We start from the raw sequence: 18,557 nt of genomic DNA, 5'->3' as shown, positions 1-18,557 counted from the left end.
TTGGTATGAATGCCAGGCATCATGTTTGCAGGAAACCAGGCACCATCCCTACAGTGACGCATGGTGGTGGCAGCATCATGCTGTGGGGATGTTTTTCAGCGGCATTAACTGGGAGGATTGAGGGAAAGATGAATGCAGTAGTCCAGAGACATCCTGGATAAAAACCTGCTCCAGAGCGCTCTTGAACTCAGACTGGGGTGACGGTTCATCTTTCAGCAGGACAATGATCCTAAGCACAAAGCCAAGATATCAAAGGAGTGGCTTCAGGACAACTCTGTGAATGTCCTTGAGTGGTCCAGCCAGAGCCCAGACCTGAATCTGATTGAACATCTCTGAGAGATCTGAAAATGAATGTGCACCAATGCTCCCCATTCAACCTGATGGAGCTTGAGAGGTGCTGCAAAGAGGAATGAGGAAAAACTGGCTAAAGACAGGTGCACCAAGTTTGTGACATGTGATTTCTTATTTTTAATAAATTTTGAAAAATCTTTTTCATGTTCTTACTTTTACTACATTTTGTTTCAAAACTGCAAACTTGGCATCAATTCTAATTTCCATCTCAATTTAGAAGCATTTCAAGGCTTTTATTTAGTGAGTGACTAAATACACAGATAGATAACGCAAAACCAAACACTACTATATTGTAATTCACCACATTAAATGGGTACATAATGGGGACAAACATTAAAATTTGGTAAATGTTGATCTGTGTCTGCCACCTGCTGGATGGTAAGTGAATGTTGGATTAACGATGGATTAGGAGCAGGTGTGGTTGTCAGAGTGACAGCAATGTAACAAATCAGTAAAGTAAACTGTTACTTGTATTCTAAAACTCAAATAATGCAGCTGTATCTTCATAAAAACCTCATGGAAAATATTTTATATTAATTTAGGCCCCGTCCACATGGAAACAGATTTAGGTGTGTCATTTTGGCATGTCTTCCACATGTAAATGCCGTTTTGAAAACTGGTCCCAGAGTGGGTAAATCTGAAAATGATAGATTTGCATCTCCGTGTGCACAAGCAATACGCAATGTTTCTGAAAGGATTACATCACATCACCACCTGTCTAACCACAGTGGCTCATAATTAATCAGTTGATGTTGTTGTTAACAGTGTAAGTAGATTTTTTTTTCTCTTGGTGGATCATTAAATGCATTTTTCTTTTTTTTTTTGTGCTAGTAGAAAGCCGCTGAGTAATCTTCACCCCAATTACTGTTAGGACAACAACCTGTAGCATTAACTAACAAGCGGTCATCACGGCAGACAAAACTATATTAAATGAACTATTTTTCTGCATTTCTGTGCAGTTCATTCAGTTTGGATTTAAAGTGTGCGTGTTTGAAAAACTGTTGTGAGCCTGAATGCACCAAACAAAAACCCCTCAAGTGGGACATGCTGATATATTAATAGCCACGTTTAAGTTTATGTGGACTCACCATCCATCTTCTTTTTTCCATGATTTGTATAATTCAAAGTGATTCCGTATGGTGCACCGGTCTTTGTGAAATCCATGTTTGTTTCTGTGTGGTGCTCCAGTCTTTGTACAATCCAAAAGTTTTTTGTATGGTGCTCCAGGACAAAAGTGAGTTTTCTGAACCGGACAACAGTCACATGACTTTCTTTCAGGCTCTGCAATGGTTTAAAAAAAAAAAAAAACTTTGTACTTTTCATGGCTGTATTGTTTTCGAGCAGTAGAAAGTCCAGTGAAAGGTGATAATTATCCAATGGTCATTTTCCTGCTGATTTGACACCGACTGCATGAATGGGGGAGAAATGCGCACACACACACACATGCGCGCATAAGACAGATCCAAACTGAAGTCTGGAAAACTGCACTTTTTTCCTCTCTCTCTCTGTCCGAGATGCGGCTGGATCCACGTGCTGGATTAGGCAATTTCTGTAACGGACGCGGAACGAACTTTGCTGCAGGAACAAGATCCCTTGAGTGGCTTGATGAATCTCTCCCCCCACCTGGAGGTGGACTAGAAGCCTGCATCAATCAATCAATCAATCAATCAATTTTTTTATATAGCGCCAAATCACAACAAACAGTTGCCCCAAGGTGCTTTATATTGTAAGGCAAGGCCATACAATAATTATGTAAAACCCCAACAGTCAAAACGACCCCCTGTGAGCAAGCACTTGGCTACAGTGGGAAGGAAAAACTCCCTTTTAACAGGAAGAAACCTCCAGCAGAACCAGGCTCAGGGAGGGGCAGTCTTCTGCTGGGACTGGTTGGGGCTGAGGGAGAGAACCAGGAAGAGAACCAGTTTCGGAGTGGGAGAACTTGCAGGGTCGCAGGGTGTTTAGGTGCTTGTTTTCCTCACTGTATATTCATATATATATATATATATATATATATATATATATATTCATATATATATATATATATATATATATATATATAAGCGAACCAAATAGTACGATCTTGATCATTACAAAATAAATAACAAAAGGAATACAACCCAATTACATTTATTTACAAATTTTTGATATTTAACAACTTTTCACTCATTTTAACACCGTTTAAACATAAACATTCCTCAAGGATGTTCACAGGATTGCACCATGTTAAATCTACTAGGAACTTCTGTCTGCAAATTGAATCCAAGCTTGTTTCAATTAAATATTACTGCAATGTTTTTAAAATCTAGAAAAATAATCAGTGTTCGCTGCAGCTTTTAATTTGAAGAAAAAAAACCCTCATGAGTCACATCCACTAGCGTCCTGTACTCTGCCCTGGTTCAGTAGAGAAAGAGCAACGTCATCGATGTGAGAAACAAGTTTCAGACACGAGAGTACATTTTTTAGTCACCTGAGAGAGCAAGTTAATGAGGGAGCGTGCACGAGATGTGCCAGAATGCATGGACTCTCTTCAACTGCTGTTGTGTTCTGTATTGTAAACCTTTTTGGTAGAATGGCCGAAGCAGTGGGTCACCCCTTTGAGTCTGGTCTGCTTGAGGTTTCTTCCTCAATATCGTCAGAGGGAGTTTTTCCTTACCACTGTTGCCTGTGTGCTTGCTCTCGGGGTTGGTATAGTTAGACCTAACCTGTGTGAAGCACCTTGAGGCAGCTTTGCTGTGATTTGGCGCTATATAAACTAAATAAATTGAAAACAAATCACTTAATATTTAGCTCATTTGTAGCTTCTCTTTCCATCTCTCTCTATGCTGTTTTCCAGCTGTAGAAAGTCCAATGAATGATGGGAAAACATATGCGTGTACTCACACAACATACAGCGCCACCTACAAGTCTGGCATAGGTAGAACTTTTTTAGTCAGTTTGAGTGTTTTAGTGTGGACGCAGATAAATCTTGAAATGTTGCCGTGTTTATGGACCACAATTTGAAAACAAAGATCGTTTTGTATCCGTGTGGACAAGGCCTGAGTTGAGAAAAGCAGAGTGAAGGAGATGGTCAATTAAGGTACGCAGTGAATGAGTTCTGTGAGAGAGAGCGTTTCCACACAGATATGGTTGAAATCAGAGGAATAAACTATTACTTGCTAACTGTTTCACAGTGGTAACAGTGGTAACTTAAACAATCCAGCCATATCATTAAAAAACCACAGTGGAAAGGATTTAGCATGAATTTACCCACAAAATAAAAAAAAGAGGAAATGGTGAATGGGTTCTGTCAGAGACAGAGTTCAAACAGAGACATGTTCAAAATCAGACAAATATACTAATTTTCTGTTTAACAGCTGTTACATTCTAAATCCCTTCAGAAAGGTTTCTGTATAAATGTCACTGAAGCAGACATTTCTTCATTCTCTAGTGACGATCAATGTCATGGCTGCTTATCTTGTAATTATGAAATCAAAATCCATCAGTGATCTGTGTCAGTGCTACAAATGCTCCAAAACAAATTTTAATTCTCCTCGGAATGGACCCTGACTGGAACAGCAAACATATTCAGACTCGTATGTCAGCTGCCAGGATCTCTCCATGGCACAGTCCGTCTTGCAGAGAAATGCCTGGCACTGGCTCCGGCTCCAGGATGTGATAGAATAGAGTGAAGACTTACCCAAGCACAGATTGATTAACTGCAAAACGCCACTGGAAGCTCATAAAGCAACTGAGCTCACGTCTTAAAATACACCAACTTCTGTTGAGCTTATTTGGGTATTTTTGTAAGCTAAGACCTAATTAAAAATATGGAGGAGAAAGTCTTTTAAACTGCTAAACCATAAGTGAATCTTTTCTTAAGAATGAGGGTATTGTGTGAGCAACAATACCACCCTAATGGCAGGCAATTGCAGTGGCTTGGAGGTTTACGGTGTAGGACCTCCATCAATCCCCACTCAGTCATTATGTGAGGACAAGCCTGGTTGGAAATAAATTGCTCAGAACAGGAAGGGGAGGTCCCGCCCTGCTCTCCAATTTCCGGTGAACTCTTTGAAAACAAGTGTCTTTTTTTTCCTACAAAATAAAATAGGATAAAGTATGTCCAAAACCTTAAAAAAAAATCTCACTGGGTAATCCAAAATGCACGAAACCTCAAACATTGTTAGCAACTACAAGCTGTTGTCTGAAGTTTGGCTTCAGAAAGCTGCAGCACGAAAGAGTTGCTGAATCAGTGGAGCCCAGTGAATTGATATGAGCTAAATGAGGCAGAAAGTTGGCACCAAGATGTGAAACAAAAAAGGCTGAGGAGAGCCATTAAGAAGACGTCAACATCAGAGAAAGGAGCCCCGAGGACACTTTGTTAGCCTCCTCTACAAAATCAGCCCTCAAGACCTTCAGAAAAACGCCTCACATCAGATACTTGGCTCCCAGACTTTTTAAAGTTTAGAAAGGAGAGGCAGCTAGGACTGGCAGGGGTACTTTTTTAAAGCAACTCCCCAGCTGCTGCCACTTGAAAGCCAGAGTGTGAAAGGAAGTGAAATGGTAATCCCGCCTCTGTCTTTTGTTCAAAACAGAAAAAACAATCCAAACAGGGGTTTCGTCCGGGAAAGGGGAGCTGCTGAGACCCTTGAAAAAGACACTTCCTCACCACAGGAGAAAAAAAAAAAAAAAAAAATCAGCAGATTTAGCATGTCAAAGTGCCGAGAAGTAGTCAGGGGGCAGGTAGAGAGGAAAGGGAACTTCTCAGCATGGGGTTCATCTTACACGCACACATCCAGGCACCCAGCCACGGACACCGATCTCTCTACCCGTGACTACATACTTGTTCTAAATTTCTCTGTTGCTTAGGAGACAGTGAGGAGCCAAAACCTTAATAAAATATCTCTTTCAGCTAAAAACAACGTGTTGACTTTGTGACAAAGTTGTCTTTCAGAGTTGCAAAGTTGACACAACTGGAACATGATTTCTCAGATGAATTTAATTTATTATTATTATTATTCTCGATCAAGCAACAAAATGCAAAAACCCTTAAGTGTAAACGGGATTCCTGTCCAAAACTAGTGTTACCCCTTTTATTTGCATTTGCAGAGCTCACTTAGATAAAGGCAGCCTTACGAGTGGAAAGGCCTCTTTTATAATTCTATTAGAGTTCTGTCCCTTCAGCCGCGTTGAGGAATGGATTCTGACCCTGACTTAATTAAGTGGCAAATGGCGGAATGATTCTCCTAAACCCGGCCCACGGAGTCAAGAACACATGACTGAATTCAAATAAAGAGGAACAAACAAGGCTAATTAGTCAAGCCTGAAAGACAAAGGCAAATGGGAATTTATAGGAGGGGAAGAGAAACTGAGACAGAGGGGGCGGAGCCAACTTTGCGATAGCCACAGAATATCCAACGTGACTGCGGGCAATAAAGGTGCATTGGTCCGTAGGAAGAGGAGGAAGTCCGTCCCACTGCGAGCCTGTCCTTTTACACTCGACTCCGAAACAATCAAAGTCTATCTGGCTCCGCCCACTCTTCCCTGAGCCACAAAAATCCACTGCGGACACATCAAATAGATGCATTGGAGGGAAAAGGAGGTGTTGGTGGGGCTCTTGGCGTTTGACCAGCATGAACGGACCTCGCAGCGGGGGTAGCCAACTTGAATGGGACTGATTCCCATGCAGGCAGTAGCTTCACTTCCATAAACTGAAGGGGGGGGGGGGGGTGGCAGAAGCAGAAAGAAAGAGAGGGGGCTGAGAGAGATTTAAAAAAAGCTCACATGACAGGGAATGAAAGCTGGGCCCCAAAGCATCAAAGGTTGCTAAGAGAGAGAAAGGAAGACACAACACAGTAAATGCTGCAACTAAAAGTGCACAATACAGCTCCCTGTGGATCTCCGGGTATCAGTATACAAAGTGTACACTCCTTTGTTTTTGTTATCATAAAAGAACAACTACAAAAGAATACGGACTCATATTTTTATTAGCGACATAGTTGGTTCTCGTGCATTGAGAGCATGTTTGGAACAGATGCAGCAGCTCTGACCAGAATTCAAAGGTTGTTTTGTTGGGCCTCGGCTCTATAGAGAGGCCAACAGGAGAGCATCTGGGTGCCGTAGGCAGAGGGATGAGTTGAATATATTGTGACATTAATGAGGTTGTCAGACTCCTCGTGATGGAGTGGCTGTGTTTTTGTGCCAGCAAGACTTACACCCTTAAATGCTCATGCTGTTAACCCCTGCTGAACCCGTGCTTCCCCAACAAAGCCGAGAGGAGGAGAACACATTTCCTGCGTTATGCACGTACCCATTTCTACATCTTGGCAGAACACTTTTTCCCATAAGAGACTTTATTTTGCAATTCAAACAATATTAAAAGTAAATTATGTGGCAATGTAGGCTGTGCTTCCTCTTGGACTACCTGGCTCTGAAACGGGATGGCATGTGGGCAATTAGTGACTGTGGTACCACTTCTCCCACACAGGGCTAATTACTGACCTGTGGCTTTCATTTAGACAGAGAGAGAGAGAGAGAGAGAGAGAGAGAGAGAGAGATCTACATGGGAAGACCCAGTCATTCATTTGTCTTAATTAATTACGTCCTCGCCACCAGGGCTCCTGGCAAGGCCGGCTATTCCAAAAGCTCTTTAGAGAGTTGACGTTCCAGCACTCTAACCTGTGAGTTGCTCGGAATCCTTGCTCACCGTTTGGGAGACCAAGGCCTCAGCGGACTAATCCTAAAACAGGTTACTACCGAGGCTAATAACCTCTGGTCATGATGCTGTAAACGCAAGACGAGTTGAGATATCGGTGCGGAAAGAGTTAAAACAAGCGGCAGGGCCAAGTTGGGAGAGGTTAGCAGGGTGATTCATTTTTATTACTACGCAGCCCTGCAGGCTGCAGGAGTGGCAAATTATTTCTGAAACAAAGTGGAGGGCTCTCATCAGAGCTATTACCTGCCTGTGGCCGAGGGCAGCGTGCAGCCTACAGAGGGTGACAGTGAGAGGCCGGCGTCAGTGAGGGATAGCTGTCCACATCCGTCCACGCTCCAGGACATCTCTCCAAATGAGAACTGGTGTCTGTCTCTGTGTGTATGTGTTTGTGTGCGCACATGCCAGACGTAGATGTGAGTGAAGCTGGTCTCTTGGACCTGCACCCAACAGTAGCTGTCAAATCTGTGGTATTTTCTATCACGGCCATGCAATGCAATTAGAGCTGGCATGCAAAACACAAAGACTTCCAGGCGATAATTAAAAGAACAACCCCCCCCCCCCAAATATACTGACTGGACGTATGAGCTGTAATCTTGGGCTTCCACCAAGAAGAATTAATGAACACAAATTTTACTGCAGCCTCACTGCAGTAAAGTCGGACATCTGTGTTTATTAGAGCAGTGATTCCCAAAGTGTGGGACGTGGCCCATCAGGGGCCCGCGTAGGCAAGTGGTGTCCACCCCCAGGTGGACCCTAAAGGTAGCACAGGTGGACCTTGAGAGGTCATTAAAAATATAAACAAAAACAAAAACAAAAAAATGTGCAAACATAAATAAATAAATGAATTTATGAATAAATAAAATAAATACATGAACATAAATAAAATAAAACATAAAAATGTAAAATCTTTCAATTTTGTAATGAAGTTTAAAATTACCCTCAAAATGTCTTATTTTAAAAAATGTAATCAGTAGTAATAAAACAAAGCCATGGGATTTAAAAAATGTCTTAATCTTCATTTATCTGACTTACTTTGACATTATACATACAGCACTGTGCAAATGTTTTAGGCACATTTAATGCATCATAAAAGCATTACAAATTATGAAAACCTGATAAAAATGAATGAATTTCAATGTTAATAATAAAAGATATGAAAACTGGGTTTGATTTATGTGATTTTTTTGGTATATAATTCGTACCAGAGTAAAGGTTGTAGGACTTCAAAAACTATTTTAGATAACGTGACTTAAAGTATGAGTAATTGTGTTTTACAATCATTTTAACCCCTTAATGCCTATTGTCGCATATATGCTACAATATTTGACTCAAATATGCAACATACCAAATTGACCAGTATGCCTGTTGTCGCATATTTGCAACATATCAGTATTATTATTATAACATTATAACACAAATTACCAAAATACCAAAATTACGACTTATTTTTTGTGCAAAAGTGAAATTAATAATCTCAACATTATTTACCATCTACTTAAAGGCAAAAACACACACAAAACATTTTTTTATATACAGCTATATAAATTCAGGCGTTAAGGGGTTAATATTATATGCACATTTGCAAATGTGTTTGTGTGGTATTCTGCTGGGCAGTGCACTTACCAAAAAATTACTATTATTGTTATTGAATAAAAAAATACAGCTCACATATTCACTTTTGTTGGAACTGATTTTGTGCTGACATGCCAATAAAAAAGGGGGTGGGGCATCAAATGGTACTTTTATTATAGCTCTGGGATGCCTAATTTTTGTATATATGTGGAGTTTCTCTGACTTTATTGCTGTCCGAAAGACCCACATTAGTCATTTTCATAGACTGCGTGCTCTGTCAGTAACATTCCGGCACCTCTTAGTTCTGTAAAACAGTCAAGAGAACGTGACTTGGCAAAACGTGAATACTGAAAAATATCTCCCAAAATGTAAAACTCTGGTTTCACAAAACATGAATGTCATCCATATATTCATATATATTTATTTATTTATTTCAGTTTAAATAGTTCATGGATTTCAGTTACGGATGAAATACTGCAGTTAATCTTAATCGCAAACCCTATTACCGCAAAAATTATTATTATTTTTTTTTTTTTTAGGGGGGGCGGGGATCAATACAGGAAGGGAGGTGATTGGAGCAGCTCTCGCTTCTGGTGTGACATGCCCAGTCCCGCTGGGTGTGACCCGCTCCAGGGACAGTGTCAGGTGTGGAGTTTGACTGGGACAAAATTATGCAAAAATTGAATTTTAGTGAATTAGTGAATTTTACAGTTCATTTCCTGACTTATTTTAATGATTAAAAAAAAAAAATCACTAAAATTCAATTTTTGCACATTTTTCCAAACTGAGTGCTGTAGTATAACCAGCAGGAGACCAATGATATGTGCAGTGAATTTGGTGACACCAGGCCTGAATTTATTGAATATTTTTCTGGTGTCTTGTTTTTCCACTTTGTAGATGGTCCCTACGCTTCTGTTTCTCCTCTGTCTGCACGTTCAGGTCAATGTTATTTTTTCCAGCTCAGATAACGGCTCATACAGATAAAAATAAGGTTGTAGCTCGTCGTCTACCTTCCTGAGGTTAGAAACTAGTGTTTGTTTTTCTACAACGTTTCTCTTAAGATTATTGAGCCATTTATCGGAGGGGGAGGTTTCTGTCCTCTGTGAGTTTTACAGGTGGACTGTCCCAGTCAAACTCCTCACCTGACACTGTCCCCAGAGTGGGTAACACCCAGCAGGACCAGGCGCTTGACACCAGAAGTGAGAGCTGCTTGGATCACTTCCCCACCTCACCTAATAATTTTTGCGGTGATAAGGTTTGCAATTAAGCCTTCCTGCAGTAATTGACCGTAAACTGAAATCCATAAACTACTTAAACTTAAAAAAAAATATATATATATATTATGAATGATATTTACGTTTTGCGAGACCCGCGTTCAGGTTTTGGGAGATATTTTTTCAGTATTCACTTTTTGCAATTAATGATTTGCAGATAATTCACAATTTGCAGCTGATTCATATTTTTGGGGGTTAAAACACCTCATGTTTTATGAATCCCGTGTGATTTGGCCATACATATTACAGATGTGTTACAACATTACATCACTCCACCTCCCATAAAAGTTCCATCTCCATAGGACTTTAGTCTCATGTGTCGATCAAAATTACGAGTAAAGGTTTGGTGGTCTACATACAATATTGAGATGTCAAAGTGTGCCCCGGAGTTCTTAAGTTTGAGAATGGCTGTATTGGAGGATTCCACAAGGTGCAAGAAGAAGCGATCAGGCGACATGCATATGCATGAATATAACCACGGTCCCCGTTATAATGCCTGTAATCCGTCTGCTGTACGCCAGTAATTTCAGCACTGCTGTGCTGATCTGCACACAACAAATCTATATATATTGTCTTTTTTCTCTCCAGAATATCATAAGCTAAAGCAATCTTGTGGATGAATGCTTTTAACTTAAAACTCAAAAAAGACGGGGCTAAGCCTAGTCTTGCAGTAGACATTCAATCAGATACCGAGTTGATATTCAGGTAGTTACTGAATCGTTTAGATTAGGTGTCACTAATGTTTAGTGGGAGTCGGGCGCTATACATCGGCTGCCTGGGCGCCATCACAAAGCTGCTTTGTGTCACCAGTGTGACACAATTAAAATCCCCTCACAGTTTCAGCTCAAGTTAAAACAGTGAGAGAGTCTGTTGAGGATTTATGGCTGAGAGAGAGAGAGAGAGAGAGAGAGAGAGAAATAAATGCATACCATTAAGGCGGTTGCAATGCATCATTCATTGTCTTGCAACTCATGAAGATGCAAGATGATTTGATACTAACGGGTACATTATTCTATCTGCAACAAAATCATCAGCATTTCAATAACCGGTGGCTGGATAGGATATTTACCACTGCTGTTTTTTGGTGAAGATTAGTTATGCTGCAAATGGGATTTATCGTTTGACAGTGAAAAATAATGGAGACGCTGCTGCTGCAGGATAGGATCGGATTTATTTTAGACAATGAAGAACCTTCCTGCCCAAGGCGACACAGGACTGACAGTGGTAGGGAGAGGAATCAACATCAATAATCTTTCATCAAGTCCACAGTGGAGCACTTTAGCCATTCAATAAATAACTGTAGGCCATCATTCAGTTCTGAACTGGCCAGAGTGCGGAGAAGAAAGAAAGGCCTGTCCCGGACTCCCACGGGATTAAAACTGACAGCCCATTTGTTTGTATTCTGTTCTTTTGTTCATTTGCAATCAGAAACAGGAGGGATTTTTCTGAAAGGATGAGGAGACGTTGAAATATGTTGCACTATTTGCACATGAATCGCTGTCTCCATCAGCTACAAACTGCAGCTTTTAGACACAAATATCCTGAAACTTTGACTACAAATTCTGAAACTAAATTTTAGGCTTCTTCGTAATATTTAAAGTGGTTTTAATTTGAAAATACACTTGTCCATGTTGACAGTTACAGAATAAAATGTTAAGAATTAATGATGAGCAGGTAGCTCAGTGGAATAAGGAGTTCATCTACCAGTACATAAACCAGGGTTTGATTCCCGGTCACTCTCACACTCCCTGTTCCTGTCCACCTATCTGTAAATGGGTACCCGCCTTGGCTGAGGAACTGACCTGTGTCAGCCTGGGCGGAGCGCCAGTCTGACAAACACTGGCATCAATGGAACCCAAGGCCTACATAGGATGTTTTCTTTCTGAGACGTTGGGCAACATTTGTTTTCTAGCAAGACAACATACCCCAATCTACACACGAATGTCTTAAAAACTGCAATGTCAATCTGCTGGAATGTAGTTGCAAGGAGCAGGTAGGTCAGTGGGATTAGTAGACAAGAATTATGTAGACTTTGGTTTTATTCCCGGTCACACTACCTGTCTGGGGACTTGCACAAACACTTCAAGTCCATCCAGCTGTAAATGGCTCGCTTGAGGAAGTAAGTCAGAGTGGGATCCTGCCCAGGGGAAGCCTAAAGGTGCCTTGACACTTGCACAAATTTGATCCGCGCACTGGTATGCAATTTGCCATACAGGAGAGTAAACTCATTGTAAACCGTGTGCGGCTTCGTGTAAGTGCATCAAGAAAATTTTGAAATGTTCAAAATGTCTGGCATGCATTAATTACGCAAACTTCACGTGAACATTGCGCAAACAATTCAACAACACTGAGTGTCAGTGCGAGTCCTTGCGTTAGCGCAACCGAGGCCACAGCATAGCTCATGTGAACAATTACAAAGAGATGTTAAATTGCGGTCGCTGTATCGGACCGTGGTGGTGAAGACAGAGCTGAGTAGGGGGGCAAAGCTCTCGATTTACCGATCGATCTACGTTCCGATCCTCACCTATGGTCATGAGATTTGGCTCATGACCGAAAGAACGAGATCACGGGTACAAGCAGCCGAGATGAGTTTCCTCCGCAGGGTGGCTGGGCGCTCCCTTAGAGATAGGGTGAGGAGCTCGGTCACTCGGGAGGAGCTCGGAGTCGAGCTGCTGCTCCTCCACGTCGAAAGGAGTCAGTTGAGGGGCCTGGGCATCTTTTCCTGGATGCCCCCTGGACGCCTCGTTGGAGAGGTGTTCCGGGCACGTCCCATTGGGAGGTGGCCCCGGGGAAGACTCAGGACACGCTGGAAGGATTACATCTCTCGGCTGGCTTGGGAACGCCTTGGGGTTCCCCCGGAGGAGCTGGGGGAGGTGTGTGTGGGTCGGGAGGTCTGGACGGCTTTGCTTGAGCTGCTGCCCCCACGACCCGACTCTGGATAAAGTGGAAGAAAATGGATGGATGTTAAATCCATCATAAACATAATTTTACAGATACTCATAAGAAGGAATGACAATGCAACTGTTTTACCAAGCCATTACAATGTAAATATTACAAATAATTACCTTTTAGACAATTCCAAATGTGTTCTCCATGTCATGACGTGCAGGAGAGAGACAGAAAAAAATGCTGCAGCTACAGAAAATTCTGCTATGATTCCGGAAGCGATTAGAGGAGGCTTCATCAGTCAAACTCAGAGCAAATGATTAATCTGCTACAAAATAATTATTTAATATAATGTAGCATCCAGCGGCACAAAGCACAGCATTCAACAGAACACAGCAGGTCGCACTGGCATAATGAATTGTGCGGCAGTGTGAGGGTTAAATGCGTGCAAGTGTCAAGGTGCCTTTAGACTCTCATTTGCTTCAGGCTAAGGAATCCAGGATAAACACTGTCATCCACGGGCTCCATGGTCTATACAGGACTTAGTAATTTATGTTCTCTTTATGAATTAAAGGGGTCTTAATGTGCAAAGTCTTTGTAGATGTACCTTTAACATGTAACATATCGAGGTCTGAGAGCAGGATATCCCCTGCTGGCAAATGCTGCTTTGGTATTCTGATAACATTTCAACACATGTGATAGTTGATTTTAGAATGCAGACACCAACTCATGTAAGTGGCAGTATCTAGGTTTGTTAATTGAGGCCCATAACTCTGCCAGAATGCATCAATCTTGTACAATATTACAATATGCATATTACCAACCTATAAGAAGGAATTGTACAAAGTTTCCAAAAATTCCTCCTAAAATTGAGAGAGGAGTTGATTTCAGAATGCAGGCATCCACTCATGAAACTAAGAGTATAGATTTGTTAATCAAGAAACATAGCTCTGTTAAAATGGGCTCAACTCAAACGATATGACAATATGCTTATGACCAACCTAAAACAAGGAATTGTACCAAGTTTCCCTAATTCTCCTAAAAATGCATCACTCTGGTAAAAATGGGCCCAACTCGAACGGTATGATAATATGCGTACTACCATCCTTTGTACTTGTACCAAGTTTCAAGAATTTCCCCCTAAAAATGTGAGAGGAGTTGCTTCAACACTTATACCCTTTTGGGATGGACAGACAGACAGATACACAGACAGACAGATGGAAATCGCCATGATATAATCCCCCTTGGATTATACACCGAAAACCCTCAAAGATCTGCACTTTTTGAGTCTGTGCAAGAAGAACCTCCCCTGATAAAAGCTACATTTTAGGCTTATTTAAACATTCTCCTGTTTGCTCTGGAGGACACGCCTATTGACACGGTCTGTGCTTTGGTCAAAACACCCACACGGTTCGAGGATGACAAATGGAGAGAAGCTTCCCTTCAGAATGAAGAAAAGGTCAACCAGTAGATCCTTTCCATTTAAAGCAACAGACATAGAAACAAGTGGTTACCCAGAGGCTTAAGAAAATATATATTTAATGGATGGTGCTCAGGGATCCACAGGAATGCTACCTTCGTACGTAGCTTATGCCACGATCTTGCCAAAGTCTATGGTTTAATTGTCTAAATGTAGCGCTCGCTTTAGCAACTCTCTGAGTTACTGATGTTGCTTCCCAGGTGGCAAAATGTCTCCACAGTTTTAATCCTCAAATTACTGACGGGTACAGATGGCGATGGGGGATTTCTGTGTTGCTGGTATGAGCTTTGTTGAAACATATACTCCATTTTGCTTTTATGTATGGTTACACCAAATCTTTGAGACAAATTTAAAAATCTGCCACATATTCATTGTATGTCTTCATGAGAGTGGGCAACCAAAGCACAGTCATCTGCAAATAGGAATCCCCGTGCACTCTTGCAACTGATTTTCTGTGTGCCTGCCTGTCTGAGAAGCACAATAACCTTTAGAGTGTACAGGTGTTGTGCGTTCGCTTCACCACTCTCTCACCAAAAGAATGTCTAACAGGTGCAGATGTCTATCATGTGATCAACAGCACCAGCAGGTGAACATCCCTCTCTTCTAGAAACACTTTCAGCCAAGGATAAAGAGCTATTTCTCCCTGATGCTTGACAATACAGACAAAGTTTAAAAACAAACAGATTATGGCATTGGATTTGGCCAATATTAGAATTTTAATCAGCCATGTTCTCTTGTTCTACATATACCCACTGCAAAACTGAACTACGTATTTCTAAAAAAATATTTATAAAACAGACTTGGAAATGTATTTTATTTATACATATAAAATGTTTAAATTCGATATTATACTTTTTAGGTTTGACAATTCTTTACATTTCTTATTGCATTCAGTTTTGTTATGACTGCAAGAGCATAATTACACAGAGTAACAGACTGAGTAAGAGCTGGAAAACCTTAATTAAAGTAAAATGTAATTTGCATGTGACTCAGTGTGAATTATTCACACTGGGGCCACTCGGTGAAAAGGTTGATGCCGGTGTGGAATAGAAACTATTAAATACTGAAGAGACACCAGATAAACTGAGACATCCTGGAAATGTTTTTTTTTTTTTTTTCATTGCCATTGTGAGATGTTAATGATATTTTTATCAGTTTCAAAGGAACAATTGCACTGACACAGATGGATCTGTGAAACCTTTGGGCACTGTGCTCTTTCCCACTGGATCAAACACCCTTCGTCAATGCGAAGCCAAAGATTAGCCATAAAATTTGGCAAAGTGTCCAGTTAAAGTCCAGTTTGCTGGACCCGTTTGTATGTACATGCAACATGATCGCAGTCTCACAGTGGTTTCAGAGGCACTTGTACTGTGCTAAATCTAAAACCTAGTACCCATGCATACTTTTATCTTACTTAGGCAAAACTGTGCATAAAACATCAATAGCCAGAGAAGGTAAACCAATATAAACACTGCAAAAACCTCTAAATTTTTATCGACATGGTGCAACATTCAGACTTTTTAAATATGCAATGGAATGAAGATTTATTTCATTCAAAAACAGTAAACACAGTAGTTCACAAGTAGAACAGATGTTTTAGAGTGTTTAAATGTTAAATTACTAACAAACCCAATCCAACAAGAGCTCACACGTGTACTCAACAGGTTTAGTATTGGCTTGATCACTCCGGGAGGTAAATAAGACGATATTCACGGAAGCATATGTTTTATGTTCTGATTCTCTATTTGGAAACAGAAAGAACCAGATGTGCTGCTGTCCTAACCATGCTACCACATTGGGATGTAGGCAAATAGAATATTGGCAGTTCTGCTTTCAAAATTTAAAGCTGGAAGCTTTATAATTTATGGAGATCAAATATTGGGGTGTATGCGTGTGTGTTTGTAGCTGACTGGTTACAGCTGGGATATTAACATGAGTTTGCTGATACTAACCAAGTACTAAGTCCTATACAGCCCCTGTGGCCCATTCATGCTGGTTGTTATCACCAGATTCAGTAGCGTGAAGTGGATGAGAGTTTACAACTCCCCCTGGACAGTACACCAGTCTGACAAGTTTTTCCCCAGTCAAGGTCAATACCTATGTACAGCTAGCTGGACTGAGACAGTTTCTTCAAGGATATAAACAAGTAGTCAAACCTAAATCTACATATTGGTCGACTGACTCCTTATCCCACTGAGCTTGCTGCTCCACATACTTAAAGAAAAAGTAAGCCCCTTCCGGTGTTCCCTTGTTTTTACTCAAGGATGCCACACCAGATCCGAGGTGGATCTGCATGTTGAATTGGCAGAGGTTTTACACTGATGACTTTCCTGACAACTTCACATTACATGGAGAAATCTGGCAGGGGTGGGGCTTGAACCAGGAACCTTGTGCACTGAAACATAGCACACTAACCACATGGCCACCATTCATGCTCTCCACATGCTTAAACAAACAAACAAAAAAGCAAACACACAAACAACAAAACCCTGACAGCTGCCTGGGTATAATAAAATACAATAATCAAAACTCTGTTGAGTAAAGTGGTTGGCCCAAAAAGTGTATTGGTGAGACACGATCATGTTCAAACACAAATATGTCAGAGACACACACATTTGGCATATCCAGTTAAAATTGGGTGAAAATAAGAAATTTTGGTCAAGTTATCTTGGGCACAAAAAGTGTGAATGATGCATGGATACACGGATGCACAAAGGCATGCACAGATTGCACCGAGTGCAATTCTATATACATCTTCTGGCTTTACGGCTGGTAGGAGATAAATCGTTGACCTGCATCATTAGTGTGATACAGGTCAACGTGTGGACATAGACCTGCATCATACTAATGGTCACTGGTTCTGCACCAACCCACTTTATAAGTTCCATTTAAAATCATGCTATGAAACAAACTGTACCGCTAAAACGTCATGCTATATACCCGTTGTACATATGCTAATAAACTATTTCAACATATTTCACTCATAAATAAAAGTACTTTTTTCCAGAACAGTAGCTACGAGGGCAGCTGCAGCGCTAACAGGAGAAGTTTAAAAACAGCTCTGTGACTTTTCTTAACAAAGTTAGAAAGCTGTGAAGTTAAAACAGTGGAATGCCACCAGGGAGACCCTACAGACAGTCTTTGTTATGACAGACAGAGTGATGACCTGGACCCGGGTGATGGATATGTGACAGGGCAGCTTGGGGCCCGAGGGCCTGACTCTTGGGGTGGGGTTTAGCCATAATGGTGTGCTTAATTACCTGCACAGCCACACAGCAGGTCATTAGTCAGACTGGGACGTTAGGTCTCACCTGTCACCAAGAGATAAACAATCCTCCTACCAGATCCGGGGACCTCAGAGGAACGAGAACAGCTAGTCGTGGGGTGAGTCCGGGCGGGGCAGTCTGGTGTCATTCAGGAGGTGCATATTTAAAGGACGGAAAAGTACTTGTGAAACGCAATAAATCGAGTCTTCTTCTTCCCTTTTGTTCGCGTCAGATCGACTGCGCGCCCGCGTTCACGGAGAAGTTGCAGGAACCCAAAGTACTGCTTCAGATGTGGCTCAGATTATAAATTCTTTTCTCGATTAACGTCGACACGCAAAGTGACACGCCTGATGGATTTGGAAGTCGTCAGGGCATTTATCACCGAGGTGCAAAATGATGTAACACGCGGCGCTCCTTCCATGAATTACGGTTCTCAAGCTGAGTTACTGGAGGTGCAGACGCACGAGGCATCAGACAAAGTGGTGGAAAATATTCAATAAATATAAGATTAAACAGAGACAGGAGGGTGCAGGTAGCCACAGTGTAAACTTCCAGGATGGACTGATATTATAACATAAATTACTGTGTCCTTGCCTCAGTGGCATTCTGGGTAATTCTTGTGGAGCGTTCTGTTTTGTGTAATGTGTGCGCTGTCGGGTAGGCTGCTAATAAATGGCAGCTAATGGAGAGAAAACTGTGCCGGCGTCACTTTCTATAATCTCCAGATGCTTCATTAACCAGCACTTTTATTTGTAGATGGATGCTAACCTGGTGCTGTCGGTCCCCGGCTTGGTATAGCCCTCCAAGGCCCCCTCCCACACACTGTTGGCCATTGCGTTGCCGATGGCGGTCATCACCATGCTGAGCTCCACCGGCCAGTCGTCCAGGTCAAGGGAGCGAACACGAGACAGGTGGGTGCCCAAGTTCCTGTGGATCCCTGAGCACTCTATGCACATTAGGGCACCCAAGTTCAGACTGGCCCAGTCTGGATCTGCAGCAAGAAGGACACAAAGTGGTCATGATAATCAAGTACCAGA

General features: G+C 41.6%; 1 protein-coding gene across 1 annotated transcript in view; it reads right to left on the bottom strand.

The window, feature by feature from the left end:
• Positions 1 to 18,557, bottom strand: part of agap3 (ArfGAP with GTPase domain, ankyrin repeat and PH domain 3) — a 213,041-nt gene that overhangs the window by 7,538 nt on the left and 186,946 nt on the right. Inside the window, exon 16 of the mRNA XM_034183336.1 lies at positions 18,289 to 18,511. Coding sequence (XP_034039227.1) covers positions 18,289 to 18,511 — 223 coding nt within the window. The remainder of the gene's footprint in view (positions 1 to 18,288; positions 18,512 to 18,557) is intronic.

This window comes from Thalassophryne amazonica, chromosome 12 (genome assembly GCF_902500255.1).
Source record: "Thalassophryne amazonica chromosome 12, fThaAma1.1, whole genome shotgun sequence".
In the NCBI taxonomy this organism is placed as follows: domain Eukaryota; kingdom Metazoa; phylum Chordata; class Actinopteri; order Batrachoidiformes; family Batrachoididae; genus Thalassophryne; species Thalassophryne amazonica.
The sequence above is the reverse complement of the archived record's forward strand: the minus strand, read 5'-3'. Positions and strand labels throughout refer to the sequence as shown.